The sequence below is a fragment of the Mustela nivalis genome (assembly GCF_964662115.1).
Source record: "Mustela nivalis genome assembly, chromosome: 15".
NCBI classification, from domain to species: domain Eukaryota; kingdom Metazoa; phylum Chordata; class Mammalia; order Carnivora; family Mustelidae; genus Mustela; species Mustela nivalis.
This window is the reverse complement of record NC_139034.1, coordinates 32,966,804-32,986,982: the sequence shown is the minus strand read 5'-3', so window position 1 is coordinate 32,986,982 and position 20,179 is coordinate 32,966,804. Positions and strand designations below refer to the sequence as shown.

The window sequence follows — 20,179 nt, the reverse complement described above, 5'->3', positions numbered from 1 at the left end:
TCTTATAACTAACAACAGTGTATATAATGTGTATATAACTCATACACAGTTGGAATAGAATCAATGACATTTTTAGTCTAGAATCTGTACACTGTTCTTGGGTCCAGATAGGAGACGATATTAGAGGCAGTGATGTATATAGAGTTGTTTTTACGACAAATTAAAAATAAAACCAGGCCACTAGTGAATTGGAAAGGGATTATCAGAAAAGTAGTCTTGGCAGGAAAAAATATACAGTGAGAAAAGGACAGTCTCTTTAATAAGTGGTGCTAGGAAAATTGGACAGCTATGTGTAGAAGAATGAAACTTGGCCATTCTCTTACACTATACACAAAGATAAACTTGAAATGGATAAAAGACTTCAACGTGAGGCAGGAATCCATCAGAATCATAGAGGAGAATATAGGCAGCAACCTCTTTGACATTAGCCACAGCAACTTCTTTCAAGATATGTCTCCAAAGGCAAAGGAAACAAAAGCAAAAATGAATTTTTGGGACTTCATCAAGATCAAAAATCTTCTGCATAGCAAAGGAAACAGTCAACAAAACAAAGAGGCAACTCATGGAATGGGAGAAGATATTCATAAATGACAAAACAGACAAAGGGCTGATATCTGAGATCTATAAAGAACTCCTCAAACTCAACACACACAAAACAGATAATCATGTCAAAAAATGGGCAGAAGACATGAACAGACACTTCACCAAAGAAGACATATAAATGGCTAATAGACACATGAAAAATGCTCATCATCACTAGCCATCAGGGAGATTCAAATCAAAACCACATTGAGATACCACCTTACACCAGTTAGAATGGCCAAAATTAACAAGACAGTAAACAACGTATGTTGAAGAGGATGGGGAGAAAGGGGAACCCTCTTATACTGTTGGTGGGAATGCAAGTTGGTATAGCCACTTTGGAAAACAGTGTGGAGATTCCTCAAGAAATTAAAAATAGAGCTACCCTATGACCCTGCAATTACACTTCCGGATATTTACCCCAAAGATACAGATGTAGTGAAAAGAAGGGCCATCTGTACCCCAGTGTTCATAGCAGCAATGGCCACAGTCACCAAACTGTGGAAAGAACCAAGATGTCCTTCAATGGACGAAAGGATAAGGAAGATGTTGCCCATATATACTATGGAGTATTACACCTCCATCAGAAAGGATGAATACCCAACTTTTGTATCAACATGGACAGGACTGGAAGAGATTATACTGAGTGAAATAAGTCAAGCAGAGAGAGTCATATGGTTTCGCTTATTTGTGGAGCATAAGAAATAACACAGAGGACATGGGAGATGGATAGAAGAAGGGAGTTGGGGAGTTGGGGGAAATTGGAGGGGGAGACAAATCATGAGAGACTATGGACTCTGAAAAACAATCTGAGCGTTTTGGAGGGCCAGGGGGTGGAAGGTTGGGGGAGCCTGGTGGTGGGTATTATGGAGGGCATGTATTGCATGGAGCACTGGGTGTGGTGCATAAACAATGAATTCTGGAACACTGAAAAGAAATTTTAAAAATATAAATAAATAAATAAATAGATAGATAGATAGATAGATAAATAAAAGAAAAGTGGCGTTGGGGTGGCTGAGTGGCTCAGTGGGTTAAGCCTCTGCCTTCAGCTCAGGTCATGATCTCAGGGTCCTGGGATCGAGCCCCTCATAAGGTTCTCTGCTCAGCAAGGAGCCTGCTTCTCCCTCTTTCTCTGCCTGCCTCTCTGCCTGTGATCTCTCTGCCAAATAAATAAATAAATTTTTTTTAAAAAATAGAAAAGAAAAGAAAAGTGGGTTTTGCCCTAGTGTAGAGCTCAAATGATGAATGAAAAATCTCCTTCCTATTTATGGCCAATACTAAAACACGACCTCAAGATGAAATTTAATATGAAGTGCATTCATATAGGTTTAATCATTGTTCTCACTTTGGTTACCACTTCCATTTTAAAAGTACCCAGTACTGCTTACAACCAAAAAGCATAATATATTGTTCATAATTTAAGGAGTGAGACATGCTTTCTGAGCAAGGGAGGGAATTACAATAGTGTTGAAACACTGGAACATTACACAGAAATACAGCTTACTTACTACTGGTTACTGTTCCAGTTAATCAACAAATTGAAGGCATAAAACCAAGTTATATTTATCACACTGGTGGCTGTGGCCAGTACCACCGTGGGCTCCTAGAGGTCTTCCTGTTTGTCGCCCCCTCACTTCTTAGAAAGGCTGATCTTTTCAGCTAACACGCTGTGGATTTGGCACCAGCTCGAAGATAAATTGCTAGGGAAAGTGGAATTAAAACTTTAGCCAACATGAATTTTATTCATAAGTGGCCAAAACAAACAAAGAATGCCCCCCCAACTACTAACATCCCACCAACATTCCCCAGCCCAGGTCCCCTGTTCTATTAATAAAAGATACAACTGTCTCCCTCTGTCCTCATGAGTCATGACGAATCACCAGCTGCAGAGCCGAGTTTGGGATTAATGTCCGAGCACCTGGGGAAGACTGGCTCCTCCTTTCCAGGGCTCATTCATTCCAAGCACACTCTTATAGCTTAGTAACAGAGAGAAGGCATACCTGAATGGTGAAGGGGGTGAGTTTCTTTTTGTTGATTGTCCTTTCATCAATTGTGTCTGGCACTGACAGGTTGATCATTTTACTGGGGGGGGGGGGAGAAAGAAACAATTAAATTAAAGAAAGCTGGCCTTGGAATAACAGAGTCCAGTGACACTGAATTTAAATTCTAGCAATACTATCAGCGAATAAGGCAGCAATATAATCTGTGTGGTCCAGTGTTTAGATAAAACATCAGTTATGCAATCTTGATGAGATTCAAACTCTCTATGAGAAATGTCAATGTTACTGAAATCACACTAATATGTTGAGGCAGGAAATAAAGACCCCACTTTATTCATGCATGTAAGAGGCTGCAAAATCATCCTGGTGTCCTTAGCATATTGGGAAATTCTGGGTAGAAAACCAAGGCAAATCCTCCATAAGTACTTTACTTTCTCAGCTATGAAAATTGTATATAAATGACTATATATATATACTAATATAAATGACTACCTGTACACTTCTGAGCTGATATAATGTCTAAATTTCTCTCTGACACCTGGTGGAACTCTATACTGTTAACCAAGTAGATGATAAAATATTTTATATCCTGCTGTAGTCACTATTGTAAGAGTGTTTGGGAAGTATCACCCACGTACGTGTCTAATACATTGATCAAATGTCTAAAGTAAGCAATTTTTATTTATAAAAAACTACTTTCACTCATTTAGCATTGGTGTAACCTCTTGGGACATCAAAAATAAATTTCCTTAGGTCACCTCCATCTTATTTAAAGAAAGGAAGTTGAAAAAGCAAATCCAAAGAACCCACAACAAATTCAAAGAATAGTAAACTTGACTGTGGTTATTTGTTTTTTGTTTAAAGATTTTTATTTATTTATTTGAAAGACAGAAAGAGACATGAGAGGAAGGAGGGTCCCAGGGAAAAGCAGACTCCCCGCTGAGCAGGGAGCCCAGTGTGGGGCTCGATCCTGTGACCCCAGGATCGTGACCTGAACAGAAGGCAGTCGGTTATCCAACAGAACCACCCAAGCACCCTGGCTACTTGTTTTTAATGAGAAATCAGCATTAACACTTTTTCCTCACAATTTTTTAAGCAACTACCTTTTCTTTGGTGTTCTTTAAAGATGCATTTCTGTAACTTTGTAGTGTGTGTGTGTATATACATATATTTAAATAAAAGACACTTTATTGCAATTCAGGCAAAACAAACTCTTAAGTCATTATTTAAAAAATCTGAAACTGTTGGTGAAATAGAAGCCGTGGGAGATGGCAGGAGGGAGGGGTGACTTTAGCAAGCAGAAGGTAACCTTGCTCTTGAAAAGCTGATGGTGCAATTAAAGAGACAAAATATATGGACATGAAAAGTTACATAAGGATCCAACAGAAGAGCATTATAATGGCTTCCAGAGTACTACGAATATGTGCTTTGAGAATCCAGTGATGGGAAAGGCCCCTGGAGGACTGGAATAGACCAGAAACTATTAGAGTCTAAGGATTTCTATAGGAGAAGAAGATGCAGAAGGGTATTCTTAAAAATAAAAGGCAGGGGTGCCTCGGTGGCTCAGTGGGTTAAGCCTCTGCCTTCGGCTCAGGTCGTGATCCCAGGATCCTGGGATCGAGCCCCGCATTGGGCTCTCTGCTCAGCAGGGAGCCAGCTCCCCCCCACCTCGCCTGCCTCTCTGTCTACTTGTGATCTCTGTCTGTCAAATAAATAAATAAAATCTTAAAAAAAAAAAAAAAAGGCAAAGCCATAGTTGCAGTTATGAGCAGGTTGGGGATGGGGGAGAGTAAGTATGGTTGTAGATGTCTTCATTGTTCACAGAGCAATTCACTCAGTAGCCTGGGCTGGGTACCTGAGTCATGGGTGGTCCTTGGAGATAAAACTAGAAGGGTATTGAGGAAAGATGATGGAGTGTATTGGATGCCAACCTAAGGAATTAGAACTTGATCCTGAAGCTATATTCTTTTATGTCTTTTTTTTTTTTTCCTTTTTGGCAGTTGAAAGTTTTAAAAATGAAATATCTGTGTGCACTCTAATAAGTAAAATACCAAAAGCAGAGCTGTTCTACTCAGAGCAGGGAAGATGGGGTTCTAAGTCTTGTCCATTCATCCTTCCCTTCAATTCCTGCACCCATCGGAGACTGGGCATTTCAAGCCTTTTCACTAACCACATGTGTGACAGCGGTATTAGAAGCTGCTAAAGCCAGAGCTACAGAAGCATTTCAAAGACACCGTCATGACCATCTGTGTGTTGAGGTCTTCCACAGACTGAAAACATTCCTCTTTGCTAGGGGTCCCAGCATTTGCATTGCATGTTTTTATGAACCCCCTCAAAAGTCCTTTTGCTTAAGGACTTGCATTGGATTTCTTCAGTGGTCATGCTGCTATTATCAAACTATCTATTTTTTGGGGTAGGTCATGTTCAGATCAAGCCAAGTGGCATATAATTTCAAAAACAATTGCTTTGGGCCTTGTATTATTGCATCGTTATCTGTACATATTTGTCTCTATGCTGCCCATCCCTCTCCTCCAACCAAGTAATAACAGTTTTAAGTTTCTCATTATAAGTTGCTTTTGAAATTAGTTTGCTTTCCAAGGACCTGCCAAGTAAAAGTCCGGAAAGCATTTTGGGTCCCCCTGAGTACCAAAGGAAGCTGGTCTAGAATAAACCCAATGAATCATTGGTATTCCCCAAAATTCCATTATTTACCAAAGGACAATGCCATCCCCAACGGCACTGAAGAGATCATTTGTGTTCGGATCCATCGGAATAACGTGCCGACAGTCGGGGTCATTCTCCAGGGCTTTGTTGATCCAGTTGACGAAGGCGTACTTCTCTTCCTCTGCAAGTAAATGATAAAAATGACTTATCTGCAAAGTGAAAATCTGACATAAGCACAACTGCACACATGGAAAGACATTGAGATATTACCTGGTCCTATCATCTTCTATTTTTTGACATTAGAAAATCTCAGATGACTTGGGGAATAGGCACAGAATCTCTGTTCACTCCAAGTCATGAAATATATGGCAGGCAGATGGAGAAATTATATATATCATACATAACTATCATATAAAACTATATATATAAGTAATAAGGATATATTTTATTTCTATGCAGATACAATTTTTTAAAAAGATTTTATTTATTTATTTGACACAGGAGAGAGATCACAAGTAGGCAGAGAGGGGAAAGCAGGCTCCCTGCTGAGCAGAGAGCCCAATGTGGGGGGGGGGGGCACGACACACCCTGAGATCATGACCTGAGCAGAGGCTTAAGCGTGACAGGCACCCCTGTAGATACAATTTAAATATGAATGTGATCTCATGCTTATAGCACAAAACTCAGGCTGCTGATAGCCCAGCCAATTTAAATGAGGGATAATCACAGATAATTCCTATAATATCTCTTGAGTTTCTTTATACAATTACAGTGAAATTGCTATGAAATACAATCTTTTGTCCTATACACTTTCTTTCCTATCAGTAAAGCTGCCAGAAGTTGATTTTGCAAGTTTAACTAAAACCTCAAGTTATGCCTTACAGCCCAGCACCGTGTCTCCCAAATTGTGTGTCACTGAAAACAACAGCATCGCTCAGAAGAATCCTGAGTCACAAAAGTTTGGGAAGCACTCCACAGCGCATCACTGTCTTGAAGATTCAACATGTATATTCATATAATTTTTGTCTTCGAAAGTCAAAGGTTAAACGCTGTCTCCGCAATTATAGTCCGTCCTTAACCATAAACGTTTCTTTAAGACCAGCTAATGTTTTGAAGAACTCAACTTAGGATTTGTTGGATGACCATCCCATTTGAACTTTGAGTTTCCATTAAGGCTGTTGGATGGCAGCCTTCAGCAGAAATATGCAGCTTCCTTCCAATCAGTGAAAACACAATTTTGGGGGGACCAGTCAGCAGGCACTGAGAAGAATGACAAGGTTTGGAGGACATAGAAGCCTAAGCCATTCATTTTATGCCTGACATTGACAAAGGAATTCTGACAGCCTTCATGTATTTTTTTTTTAATTTTATTGAGATTATTTGGTATTGGACTCTGCCAGCACCCACCCCACTTCCGCACCCACGGGGGCGACCTACCTGAATAGGAGTGCTGGGTGCCGACACTAGACTGCTCCGATGTGCCACCGATTGCACAGATCCCTTCCTTCTTGTTGATCGCCTTTCTAAAGGTCTTGGCAACCTCTGTGCTTTTTAGGCCATGAAAAACCTGCCAAGATGTAATGTACGTTTAGAAACCCAATCTGTGGTCAAGAAAGCCATAAAGCGAAGAACACGGAACATTGAAGCAAGGAGGGTGGGGATGTATTTCTGGATATTCTTTCCAGTGGAAGTCCCAGATGTCAAATGCATCTCCTGGTATTCTGCATCGTACTCACCTTGATGAACTCATCAAAGCTGATCCTCCCATCCTGGTCTAGGTCACCTGTAGCCATCAGGTTTTCTGTGATTTCTCTCACTCTGTACCCAGGCAGAGGCAAGCAAGCAGCCTTGAACAAGTCATTCAGCTCATTGCAGCTGATGTACCCGTTGCCGTCGGTGTCTGCAAGGCAAGTGACCACCTGAAGTTTCAGGGCAATTCGGGGACCAGGATGAAGAGGTGAGGGAAAGGTGAGATGGGAGGGGCGTGTGCTGCAGAGGCAATCATTCAGCGGCCCCAGCCCGACCCCAGGCAAGAGCTAAGTCTCACGAGTTTCTATGAGAGAGGGGCATTCATGTCACTTTCAACTTCCATGGGTCACCATGTCACAACAGAGATTCTGGAAGCAGAATCCAAAGAGACTTTCGTAGGAACAGATGGGAAAATAAATCGCAAACTTAGAGATACAAAGAAAAACTATGGAATAGTAGAAAAACAGAGGAAACCAAAGAAAGCAGACAAGATAAAAACAGGAGAAGAGCTGTAGGTGTCAAGGGGTCCATTCCATGTTTTGATAGAGAAAGTAATTTTCTTAAAGTAGACCTTTCAAAATGAGGTTCCCCCAGCTCCTCTGGCCAATACCACTGTATTCTTTCCACCTGTACCATTTTGCTTATGTTACCATTTCATCGACTCTCTCCTGAAGCCACTCAGTAAAGAGGAGAATTATGGGATGTGAGCTGCCTGGTCTACTTACCAACTTTGGCAAAAGCCTCTCTGAGCTCCATCATTTCTTCGTCGGACACTGATCCTCTGGCCATTTTTATTGCTTGAGGGAACAGATCTGGAGAAGAAAAAGAACATAAGGAATGGCTTCTGTGCATCTTAGTTCTTAAAGTACCGCATTAAGCAGCAATCTCCACTTATTAAATGAAGAAATATCCCTCTGCATCCCTCATGATTTATAACAATCTTTCCAATAGGTAAGAAATCGCCTTATTTTCAACCCTCCGTGTGGTGGTCTCCAATTGCCTCTCACCACTTTCTCCTCTACCTGTGTATATAGACTGCTCCTCACATCAGGAGCTGAAGCTGATTTCTCTCCCCTTGAATCTGGGCTGATCCTGTGTCTGCTTTGACCACTGAGAAGGCAGCAGAAGCCATGTCTGGGACTGGAAACTTCTGGTTCCTTCCTTTTGGAATGTCCATTCTTAGGATGTTCCCTCTTGGAAACCAAGTGCCAAGCTATGAGATGTGCAAGTCACATGAAGAAGCCAATGGCTGGGTGATTTGGTCCCTGCTGGGCTCCCAGCTGACAGCCAGCATCAAGTGCCATGCCCCAGAGTAGGTCAGTTTATTTTATTTTATCTTTTGAAGATTTTATTTATTTGTAAGAGAGAGGGAGAGAGCGAGCGAGTGAGCACAAGTAGGGGAGTAGCAGGCAGAGGCAGAGGAAGAAACAGGCTTCCCACTGAGCAAGGAGCCCGATATGGGACTCGATGCCAGGAGTCTGGGATCATAACCTGAGTCGAAGGCAGATGCTTAACCAACTGAGCCACTCAGGCATCCCTGGAGTGGCTCATTTTAGATGTTCCACCTGATTCGAGACCCTGGATGTCCACAGTCCCAGTCAAATGACATGGAGCAGAAAAATCATCTAGCAGTGCTCAGTCAACAGAATAAATCATTGCTGCTTTAAGTCACCAAGTCTTGGAATAGTGTGTTACATGGTAATACACAGCTGTAACACTTAACTTTTACATAAATGTCTTTTTTAGAGGTGGCGTCATGTTCACATCGAAAATAATTATGTTGGGCCAAGCCAACAGATAACTTTTATAACTTCGAAGAGAGTTTTCCAAGTTCTCTAAATATTTAGAGAAGGAGGAAGGGAACCTGACCCTCTAATAACTCATATATGGGAATCTGAGGGACTTTTTAGGTGTTCTTTTTTCAGAAAGGCTAGTCTTGCTGAGAAAAGTTAATGCTAGGGCTGGAGTTATTCTGCTTTCCCTGCGCTTTATTGCTGCCCCCTAGTGGGTAGAAAAAGAATGAAACGGAGCATGGATTCTATTCCCCATGCCCCTGGCTAATTCCCACCAGGTACTTCAAATCGGGAGTTCCGCTAAAGTTTACAGGATTTCCTGGTGGGGAGAGGATGAATGAGTGGGGTGGTAGTGTGGATGACGGGGTATTTTTTACATGGAATTAAAATTTGAGCATTTTAGTGAAGTTACTGATTTTTAAAACCATCTTACTACGTTTGTTGCAGGATATTGTTTTAAACGAATTTCCTTTTCTGTATAGTCACAGCATTCTCTAGGCTGTGTTTGCTCTCAGTGGCAACCAGCAACCACAGAAAACAGCAGTTTTAACACTTACACCTAGAGGCCAAGAATGCCTTGTGCTCAATTTTGCAAATCTACATCTCTTATCCACAAACTATTCTGTCATGTACCTTTATCAGAGGCTTCAAACTTTTATTTCCCCCCAAATCCTTTTTTAACAGAAGCTTTACACGTAGATAAAAGTGAACAAGTGAAAAAGAACAACTCTGAGAGGCTTTGGTTGAAAAATCCCAAATGTCCCCTTGCTGCCACTAGCCCTCTTCTTGTCACCGTATGCACCTGTGGGAACCCAAGGGAGCAGGATTTGAAAGTCATAGAATTAGATACTGTTGCTATTTCAACTCCTCTACAAATATGTTTTATTATCCATGAAAATTTTATTATTTACCTTATGTATCTAAAAAGTTTCCCTGGGGGGCACCTGGGTGGCTCAGTGGGTTAAGCCTCTGCCTTCAGCTCAGGTCATGATCTCAGGGTCCTAGGATAGAGCCCCACATCGGGCTCTCTGCTCAGCAGGGAGCCTGCTTCCTCCTCTCTCCCTCTTTGCCTCTCTGCCTACTTGTGATCTCTCTTTGTCAAACAAATAAATAAAGTCTTTTAAAAAATAAATAAATAAATAAATAAAAATATTTTAAAAAATAAAAATAAAAAAATTAAAAGTTTCCCTGGATTTTCTGAAGGTAAAACTGTGTAGAACTTAAGGGTACAAGCAAACATCAGTTACATAGCATGGGGGCCCTCGGGGACAGACAAAGCTAGCTGACTTCTTGCCATCTTCACTCCCTTTCCGTTTTTTGTCTGTTTTTCTCTGTCTCCCTTCTCCTTTTTTCTTTTTTCAACCTCTCCTCCCATCCATCCTCCACCTACCCCCCTCCCACCAAGCCCTGTCCCCAAAACAATTTGAGTCAGGTTACAAAATTACATCCATAAGAATTAAATGAATAAAATCATATGAAATTTTTTGTTTTTTGATATAACTTTGCAAAAGATATTTTATTTGAGAGAGAGAGAGAGAGAGCATAAGCAGGAGGGAGGGGTAGAGGGAGAGGGAGACAGGGGCTCCCCGCTGAGCAGGGAGCCCTCGATGCCAGACTCCATTCCAGGACCCTGGGATCATGACCTGAGCTGAAGGCAAATGCTTAACTGACAGCCACCCAGGCACCCCAAAATCAGTTCAATTGTTAAGAAGAAATAAGTATGGGCAAAAATAAGATAATGACAGAGAGGAGCTTTACTCCTCCAAATTCAGAGTTAAAACTACACATTTTGCTAGAAGGAAGCTGAAAATCTAGCTCCAAGTTCTCCAGAAGCTAATGCAAAAAGGAAAGTGTCATTAGTTACAGAATTTACTCTACCAATATAAGTCAAACAAGCCAGATTTTTTAGGGCCACAGAACTGAGCTCTGATGGCAATCCCTTCACCCAGGCCTCAAGGAGAGGACACCTGTGGGATGCAGTAAACACAGCTTTGTGTTTATTACAATGTCCCTCAATGAAATCTGGTGGCATAAATGTACGTATTCCCACTTTGTAGAACAGGAAACAGACACTCAGAGAAGTTAGGACACGTATCTCAGATCACACAGCCAGGGAGGTGGGTAGCCAGGATTCCAATTCTCACACGTTTTCTCTTCACTTGTGCTATCTGTTCAGATTCAATGCCTTCACATTTATGTTAGACACATTCATTTCGTCCACTCATTTGTTCACCCAGCAATTATTCCTTAGCTGTCTAATATGTATATTTCCTGGGAGATTTTAAAAAACTATAATAGAGAACCTTCTAGCGGAGGAAGCTCATGCTTTCACATGTTAGGAAAACAAGGCTTCTGGGTTAAGAAATTAGCACGTTAGCTTTTTACCCTTTACTAAATCCTTGTGACTAATTTGGCCAGGTTCTCCCTTATGCCTTTACAAATATTCCCTGTAGTCATGAAGAAAAGGCTCCCCTCCATCCTATTTTAGCAAGATCTTTGACAAAATCTGGCCTAAAGCCCTAAGCCGGCTGGCCTTTCTTGGTTTTTAAGTGTCTTATCACTTCCTGGTTCATGGATGTTCATGGGATTACGAGAGACACTCTCTCATTTACAAATACTTTCTGAATGTCTACTACAAGCCAGGCGCTACTCCTCATTTCAGGCATGGGACATCTACACTGACCTAGTTACCCTGAAAGCATGAAGCAATGTTAAAGGTAAGGAGACTGAATGGGATCTCTGAGCCTAAACTTAGCCCTATCATTCGACATAGAATTGAGGTTGTAAAGCATGGTAAGAGACTGGTGAAAAACACAAGTAAAGGTAAAAAGAAGATGACATTTTAAGGGCCAAGAGCAGGGCCAAAGAAGAAATGAAGGAGTTATAGTATTAAGCGAGAAGGAAAATCTGAAGATGATGCTGCAATGAAAAAGTAGAGAAAATGTTTTAGCATAGAAATCGCATGGCCCATTCAAATTAAAGATCTAGAAAGGGGGGTAAAAAAGCATTACTTTAAAGCCACGTGATTTTTAAACCACGGCAAGTAGGTCAAGACGAAAAACCCGAGCATCTGGAGAACTGTATCTTTCTGAGAGATTTATAAATGGAGAAGATCAACTTGGAGAAGCCATATAGAGAGATGGCCATCACATTTCAAAAATCCAAAATCCTTCAGTAATTAAAAAGCTAAAGGAAAATTTATTTGAAAAGGTGAATTGGATGGGGCGCCTGAATGGCTCAGTTAGTTAAGCATCTGACTCTTAGTTAAGTTAGTAAGTTTCGGCTCAGATTGTGATCTCAGAGCTCGTGTGAGATGGAGCCCTGTGTCGAGCCCCATGCATCAGGGCTCCATGCTTAGTGGGGAGTCTGCTTGACCTTCTCTCCCTCTCCCTTTCCCTTTCCCCAGCACTCTTTTTTTTTTTTTTTAAAGATTTTATTTATTTATTTGACAGAGAGAGATCACAAGTAGGCAGAGAGGCAGGCAGAGAGAAAGAGGAGGAAGCAGGCTCCTGCCAAGCAGAGAGCCCGATGCGGGACTCGAACCTAGGACCCTGAGATCATGACCTGAGCTGAAGGCAGCGGCTTAACCCACTGAGCCACCCAGGTGCCCTCCCCAGCACTCTTAAATCAGTAAATAAATACACTCGTACATACAAACTTTAAAAGGTGAGCTGGAGAAGGACTAGTCAACAGCCCAAGTTAATGTGCTACTGTGTTGTTTTGGGTGCAAGCATGAATAGCTATGCTATGAGAGGGTCTCATTTACTATCAGAATGAACAGAAAGTCCTGGAAACACATGTTAACTTCTAGAGGCAGAGGGAACCTATGAAATAATTTATTATGACTCCTTCATTTTATAGATAAGAAAACCAAAGTTTTGATGAGATGAAATGCTTTGTCTATGCACATGTTCTCGAAGCAAGGCTGGAGTTTTAAATGTAGTTGCTGGGGGTGCCTGGGTGGCTCAGTGGGTTAACCCTCTGCCTTCGGCTCAGGTCATGATCTCAGAGTCCTGGGATTGAGCCCTGCATCGGGCTTTCTGCTCAGCAGGGAGCCTGCTTCCCCCCTCTCTCTCTGCCTGCCTCTCTGCCTACTTGTGATCTCTCTCTCTCTCTGTGTCAAATAAATAAATAAAATATTTTTAAAAATAAATTAAATTTAAAAAATTTAAAATTAAAATTAAAAAAAAATAAATGCAGTTGCTGGTGAGCAGAACAGGAAGAGGATGGAGGTACCCTTAAGAGAGCCATTAAGGTCCATGACTGAGAAGAGACCCTTGAACTAATTGAACTGAATGTGCAAATCGCAGCACATTCACAAAACAGAGAAGCAGGAAGAGGAGGGAATTAAAAACATGCAGATCAGAATGTTTCTAAGAAGGATATTCCTGGGGTTAGAATCAAAGATTAGGTACTTTACACAGTCTACTAATGTATTTGCCTGGGAAAAAAAAAAAAAAAAGCCCGCTTCAGGCACATTTGAAGGTTAGGGTTATAATCATGGTAGTCAGATTCATAAGGATACTAAGTTAAGGTTTCAGTTTGCAAATCACTGGCATGTAGGAGGCAGCCTCTAGCAAGCTTGCTGCCCTGGTGGGATGAGCTGAGCCCTTTGAAGCCTGAAGGAAGTGGCCAAGGAAGGCATGTTCCTTCCTGGTTCCACGCTGCTGCTCCTGCGTTAACTGAGGCCCCATTTTGTTTTTTCCAGTTTTACGGAGAAATCATTGACATGCCTCACTGTGTCAGCGTACCACGTACTGCGTGAGAGTTTGATTTACATATGATAAGAAGAGGTTCCCCGAACATCCATTTTCTCATACAGATCCAATAAAAGGAAAAGAAAGAAGAAAAGAAGAAAGGGAAAAATTTTTCTTCTTGTGATGACAACTCTTGGGATCTACGCCCCGCAGTTCTCCTGGGTACCACACAATAGCACTAGCTGTGTACTTCGCAACCCTAGGAACTGTTTCTCTTGTGATTGGAAGTTCATACCTCTTGACTGCCTTTCTCCAATTTCCCCTCCCCTACCACCTACTTCTAGTAACTACAAGTCTGATTTCTTCTTCCATAAATTCAGTTTGTTATTTTCTTTTTTATTTTTTAGATTCCACATGTAAGTGAGATCAGACAGTATTTATCTTTGTCTGTCTGACTTATTTCATTTAGCATAAAGCCTTTGAGGTCGATCCATGTTCTCGTAAATGGTAGGACTTCCTCCTTTTGATGGCTGACTAATATTCCATTGCAAATTCTTTATTCCTTATTAAGGGCTCTTGCAAATCAGTGGTGAATTTCGGAACCCTGTTTTTGAATCACTGCCAAATCATGAATCTAAGGGGACAGACTCACACCATTCATCTAAGTCACATTTGGCTGCTAGTTTTCCTGTAAGCACTTAAATTTATTCAATTCACTTAAATTAATACCTATAAAATCTCAACATTTGGCCAAAGAAAGTACTGGTTGTTCATTTTTATGAAATTATTTCTAAAGTCTTAAGAAAACAAAATAATCCTCCAAATTGCCAAAGCCACAAAACCCGCTCACTTCCTTAGGTTGGTGACTGTTGAGTCTTAGCTTAGAGGAGGCTGGTAGTTTCCAGATCAATAGTGAAAGAGAATTTCTGATAATGGCCACTTAGAATAAAAGCACCTGACTCAACTTCCCTAAAGTTGGAATACAGACACTATTTGCAGGAGGTTACTAGAGAACATAGTGCTGTGGAATTTACAGAAGGAAATACATTCTCTAAAAATATATGCAAAAATGTAAGCTAAATTTTCTCTGAGGGGTTTCCTAAGTGACAATGAAAAGCAGCAGAAAGGAAGGGAAAGGTGACTTGCCCAGAGTGAGATGCTCACAGGCTATATTCCTTTCCTAGAGGGGGTAGTGGTGAGCTGGTCAGTATTTTGGTTCGATATACTGACGCCCAGTTATGTAACTGTGAGGATCAGGGAGGCATCTGTAACCTGGCATCACATTGCCTGGGACTCTTTTGAATGTGTCCTACTTTTCCTGCAACTTGACACACTGGGTAAAGTAAAACTGGAAACTCAGGACCCAGATTCCTAGCTCTACCTCAATAATTTCAATACACAGAGAGGAGAAAGCTATACAACTTGCGAACGTTCGGTCAATAATCTGAAACAACATATAATCAAGGATATCATTAGTACTGCAATCTTAGTGCTAGACCACGCTGCCCGAAGAAGAGGAACATAAAATACACAGGAGTCCAAAGCAAAATAAAATGCCCCTAAATTTTTAAGAAGCCATCATGATAAACTGTGAGACAAGGGAGTAGCTTTGCTTCAGGTAATTTGGTCCCCTTCGTGTTACAAAGTTGCCCACTGCAGGGGATCTACCCGCCAGTAATTTACTCTATCTTCTTGGGATACTATTCCTCTATGGATACAGATATTCCAAAGTTTTACATAAAGGAGGAGTCTGAAAATATTTTAAAAATGACTTTGTTTTTAAGAGCCAAATCATGATGAAGAGCCTCAAATATAGGTGACCGCTTAAAGGAGCTCTTATGAATTCTTCTGTCAAGTCAAAAATCTTTTTTGGATGGTCTTTTTTCTCCCTGCAGATACACTGATTTCCCCGAGGGCTGCTCCAGAGCCCAGAACGCATGTCTCTGCAGCATTGGAGGTAAAGGTCCAGGAAGGAGTGAGGGTTGTGGGCACAGACCAGGAAGGAGTAAGGCAGGGGCACAGACTCGGCGGCTCTCTTCTCTGGCTATCTCGAGCCTGTAAACTCTCCCAGGAAGCCAGAAGGCAAGGTTACTCCAAACCGAGTGAACATGCTGTTCTGGGTGCCTCTGTGGTCTGATCACGGTTGAGGGGCTTTGGAAGCTGTACAAAGCATAGCACACAGAACTCGGCTCAGTCACCAACCATGGAGTTCCCATCTCCCCCCCACCCCCTCTCCAGCACCAGCACGCCCCTGATGCCACATGTTTTCTACGGAGTTGCTCAGAGCCATTACGGATGTGACACAGAGCAAACGTCTTGCAAGCAGAGGGGATACCCAGGCTTGTAGGTATGGAAGCCCTCGATGCTTTGTCATTTCTCTCCTTCCCTAGGCTGTAGACAATGACGCCTCTGGGGTTAACATCTTGAAAATCTGCAGCTACCCTTCATTCTGCATTCTACCACGAAGACTTTGAGATCCAGACTCTTCCCTACTGAAATGTCAGGGTATCCTTGGATTGTTTCAAAATGCTAAACATTATTACAGACTAGCAGATTACCTACTATTCAATTACCTCAATACCAGACACCATTCATTCATTGTTCAGTTATTCATTCTTTCTCATCCTCTATAAGACTAGGTGCAAAGCACCACTCTTATAGTTGGACTATGAGCACAGGGGTTGCAAAGCCTCGGACTTCAAGAAGCCCACAGTTAAATGTCAGGTTTCAAATGTGATGCACAGATTTTAGTTCACTTAATGCTTAAAGTTTAGTTCACTTTAAGATGGTTAAACAATGCAAAAAGTTTTGAAGATCAAAAACAAACAAGTGAAACAGGGCTGTGAGAGGAAAAAAGATTACCAAGAGTAAGAAATTAGCATAGAAATTTACCAAAAAGTAAAAAGAGAAAACATCTAAATCAGCCATGCAAAAAGGTAGCCAGATAATTTATACACATGTACATCTCCAAGGAAACCTTAACCGAAATAACTGAGGAGAATTGGGACACAGAGCCCCACGTGGGGGCCTGGGAGACCTAGCGTACTGTCTGAGGACTGTCGGGCTCTGATTTGCCTCCTTGGACCTCTGTTTCCTCATCTATAAATTGAGAGATGAAATCCCTTCCATGTTAAAAAGTTCCAAGTCTAAACCATAAGTGACTCTTAATCTCACAAAACAAACTGAGGGTTGCTGGGGGGAGGGGGTTTGGGAGAAGGGGGTGGGATTATGGACATTGGGGAGGGTATGTGCTTTGGTGAGTGCTGTGAAGTGTGTAAACCTGGTGATTCACAGACCTGTACCCCTGGGGATAAAAATATATGTTTATAAAAAATAAAATAAAAAAAGTTCCAAGTCTATTCACTAGCTGGTAAGTGTGTGCACAAGTTAGAGCCCAGAGAAGGTGTATTTCAAATGGGCCTAGAGATAGGGAGGGGGCCATCAGGAGCCATGGCAGTCACCCTGATGGGCCTTCTCGGGGAGGCACAGTCTCTGAAAAAGGACCCAGCATCTCCCAGCCCCTCCCGGCTCCTGCCCTTACCTCAGCGGCAGGTAAATCTCTGTCCTCATGCATTCTCCTCACTGACCAAGGCAGATGCCCCTTGCTTGGTGGCTCAACACAGAGCAGCGAAGTTAACCAAAGCAGCACATGGGACCTGATTTCTGAGATGTCAAATCTGTGAACAGCTTAAGACATGCGGATCCAGTTCACTCCCCGTTTCTAGGCAAGGCTGTATGCAAACTGGCCCAGAAAGACAGCCACCTACTATTTTCTTAAAAATATCCAAATAAGGAAACCCTATCACCTCTCTGGTGTCTCATATCCCTACCCGTAACCTAAATCTTTTCTGATACGATGAAAACTTGCTCTCTCTTGAGCTATTCTCAGAGGGAATTAGAGAAGCGGCTCAATTCATAAAAATTCTGTCACATGCCTTAAGTGATCGCCACCAAACCCTTTTTTTTTTTTTTTAATTCTTTTAACCTGTTTTTGGGGACTTATCTTCCAAACCTTTTCTTTGCTATATTCTGGGTCTATGGCAACTTCCTTAAATGATGACATAAAAATAACAGAGTCAGGGGCGCCTGGGTGGCTCAGTTCTAAAGTGTCTGCCTTTGGCTCAGGTCATGATCTCAGGGTCCCGCATCGGGCTCCCTGCTCAGCAGGAAACCTGCCTCTTCCTCTCCCAGTCCCCCTGCTTGTGTTACCTCTCTCAGTCAAATAAATAAATAAAATCTTTAAAAAAAAAAAAAGAAGAAGAAGAACAGCGTCATAGAATGTAGCGGAGAAGGGACCGTAGAGATAATCTATCTGGCCACCCTCTTCCTGCCACAGAGCGTGCTCAGATTGGAGTCTGGGTCTCCTTCCTTTTCCTCTTTCCGTTATAAGTTTCCAAACTCAAGAGGTCATGCTGTTCTTGAAGTAAGACCTGCTCAATATACAGTAACTTTAATTCCCCCATGATTTCAAATATTTAATAATTTCATGTGTTTCCTGTACATGAAGAAGAACTTAATGAAGAACTTAATGGAAAACAAAACAAAACAAAACAAAACAAAACAAAACAAAAACCTCTCTAGGTATTGAGAAGATACTGTCAGGCTACAAAAGTCCTAGGTCCTGGGCTACAAACAACAGGTGCTAAATCCTATGTACACGTACTATTGGCATCTTCTAGGTTAAAATGACCAAGGCTAGGTAAATGACTTCTTCTGGGTGTTGTTTTTTTTTTTTTTTTTCCCTTGACTTTGCATTGAGGGCCTCTGATTTTCCTTTGTAACCAAAAAAAGCAAACCCCATTAAAACAACTCACCCTGAGGCACCATGTTCAAAAGATAAAATGCCAAATTTACAGATAAAAACTAAAATGACACCCTCAGACTTCTAAAAACATCTGCATGGCTTCAGACACTCTGTTCTGGCTGTCAGTTGGGGATCAGTGAGCTTTTTCTACCCTCAGCTCTGTTCCTGACCTGAGCACGTGGCTTCTGGGTGCATATCCGCTCTTTCAGCAGACTGTGAGATCACCGCTGGACATCTAGACCGGAGGTCACCTCATGGAGCTGTCACCTGGCAGGTAACCAGGTGAATGAACAAACCCATTAACTGATAGCATACAGGACTTGAGAAGTCTACTCTTACCTCCTTTGAAGAGTTTAACGATAATATTCTAAAAATATCCCTCCCGTGGAAAGGGACAAAGGCCTAGAGCAAGTGAGCGAATGTTTCAAATTTTGTGAAACCATTTTGCTGGAAGAATGACCTTGCTGAGTTGCTATGGGTGTGAAGAGAGGCTAGTGTCCCTAGGCAGTCTTCCAACTGACTGCGGAAGGCTCCCTGGCCCTGCCCGGCCTTTGCCAGCGGGTTTCTGCTTGTGTGGTAGCAAAGCCTGGGCCTGGGGATCCTTCAAGCTGTCTCTGGAAACCCTGCTGGCTGCCTGTGATGCTTGGCAGTGGGTCTCTAAGTACAATGTCTGACTTTGACAGGAGTCCTGCGGAGATAAAGCTGTGAGCTAAAGGGGGGGCAGAGCAGCTGGGCGGCTCCAAGTCCAGGAGCCAGGAGCACCCAGGAAACCACGAGGAATGGGTGCTAGAGGTCCCCTGGATGTAACTTGCATGGAACAATCTGGACTATAAAAATATGTCTGTACATTTCCTCTTTCAATAAATATCTGCCAAATACCTGCTCTGTGCAGGTCCTGGGTTAGATGTTGGCAACACAAGGATTAGATGTGGCCCCAGCCTGTTTAGTATGGAGGATGGATTCCAGTCACTAGAATATGAAGGGAAATTTAGATCCACAGGAAGGGGGAGAAGAGCTCTCCCTTGGAGAGCCAAGCACAGCCCCTGGAAGAAGTGACACCTGGATTTCCACAGATGAGGAGCCTTTTTTTCATATTCATACAGGATGATTAATCCTTATTCTCTCCATAAAATGTTCTCTCCATCTATGTTGGAGTCAGAGACAACAATAGCTAAAGGACAAATGGGAAGGTCAGCTAATGTTCAGTGAATGGTTAGTCAATGCTAAGTGTTTTATATGCATTATCACACTTAACGTTAGCCACAATCCTATGCAGCATTATTGTGATTTTCTCTTTGTAGATGAGGGAACTGAGATTTTAATAATGGGCTCAGGGTTACCCTGCTATGACTAGGGAAGCCTTACACTTACTCCAGAGCCCGGGGGGAGGGTCAGCAAGGGACACTGCCCCACACTGCAGGCCAACACCGTGTAGGTCTTACTGGAGGCACCTTTCCTGTGCCTGTGACCACTGGATTTGTGTATCTTAAGGTTCTCTGCTCTCCTTTGGGGTTACGCAGCTCTGACCTCGTGTAAACAAAGGACACACACCCTTTGCAAGATTTTACCTATGGCTGGGGCTCTTCCTGGACTCTTTTGAGATGTTCTAAATGTTTCTTCTCTGCAATTCTTCACCATCTTGAGGGAAGAGTTAAGAGTGAGAAAACACCTCGAGGGGGATCTTGCCTTTCCCTGCCCCCGCCTCCTGCCTCTGGTGCACTTGAGGGCTTGTCTTTGTTAGAAGCTCCACACCTGTCAGCCAATCACATTTCGTAAAGCGCTGGCCTCCTTCTAGGTGCTGGAGATGCAAAGATGAAGAGGGGGAAATCCCTGCTCTTACATGACAACCTGTCCTGTGAAAGAAGAAGCCAGTGCATCTCAGAGGCCAGC

General features: G+C 42.3%; 1 protein-coding gene across 10 annotated transcripts in view; it reads right to left on the bottom strand.

Annotated features, from left to right (window-relative positions):
• Nucleotides 1-20,179, bottom strand: part of LCP1 (lymphocyte cytosolic protein 1) — a 110,168-nt gene that overhangs the window by 25,506 nt on the left and 64,483 nt on the right. For 9 of the 10 annotated variants that reach the window (XM_082700623.1, XM_082700628.1, XM_082700622.1 and 6 more), the window contains 5 exons: nt 7,721-7,807; nt 6,983-7,146; nt 6,684-6,813; nt 5,295-5,427; nt 2,583-2,664 (listed from right to left, as the gene is read on the bottom strand). In XM_082700623.1, coding sequence (XP_082556749.1) covers nt 2,583-2,664; nt 5,295-5,427; nt 6,684-6,813; nt 6,983-7,146; nt 7,721-7,807 — 596 coding nt within the window. Of the gene's footprint in view, nt 1-2,582; nt 2,665-5,294; nt 5,428-6,683; nt 6,814-6,982; nt 7,147-7,720; nt 7,808-18,459; nt 18,552-20,179 lie in introns of those variants that run through there. The other variant, XM_082700624.1, reaches the window with a different exon arrangement.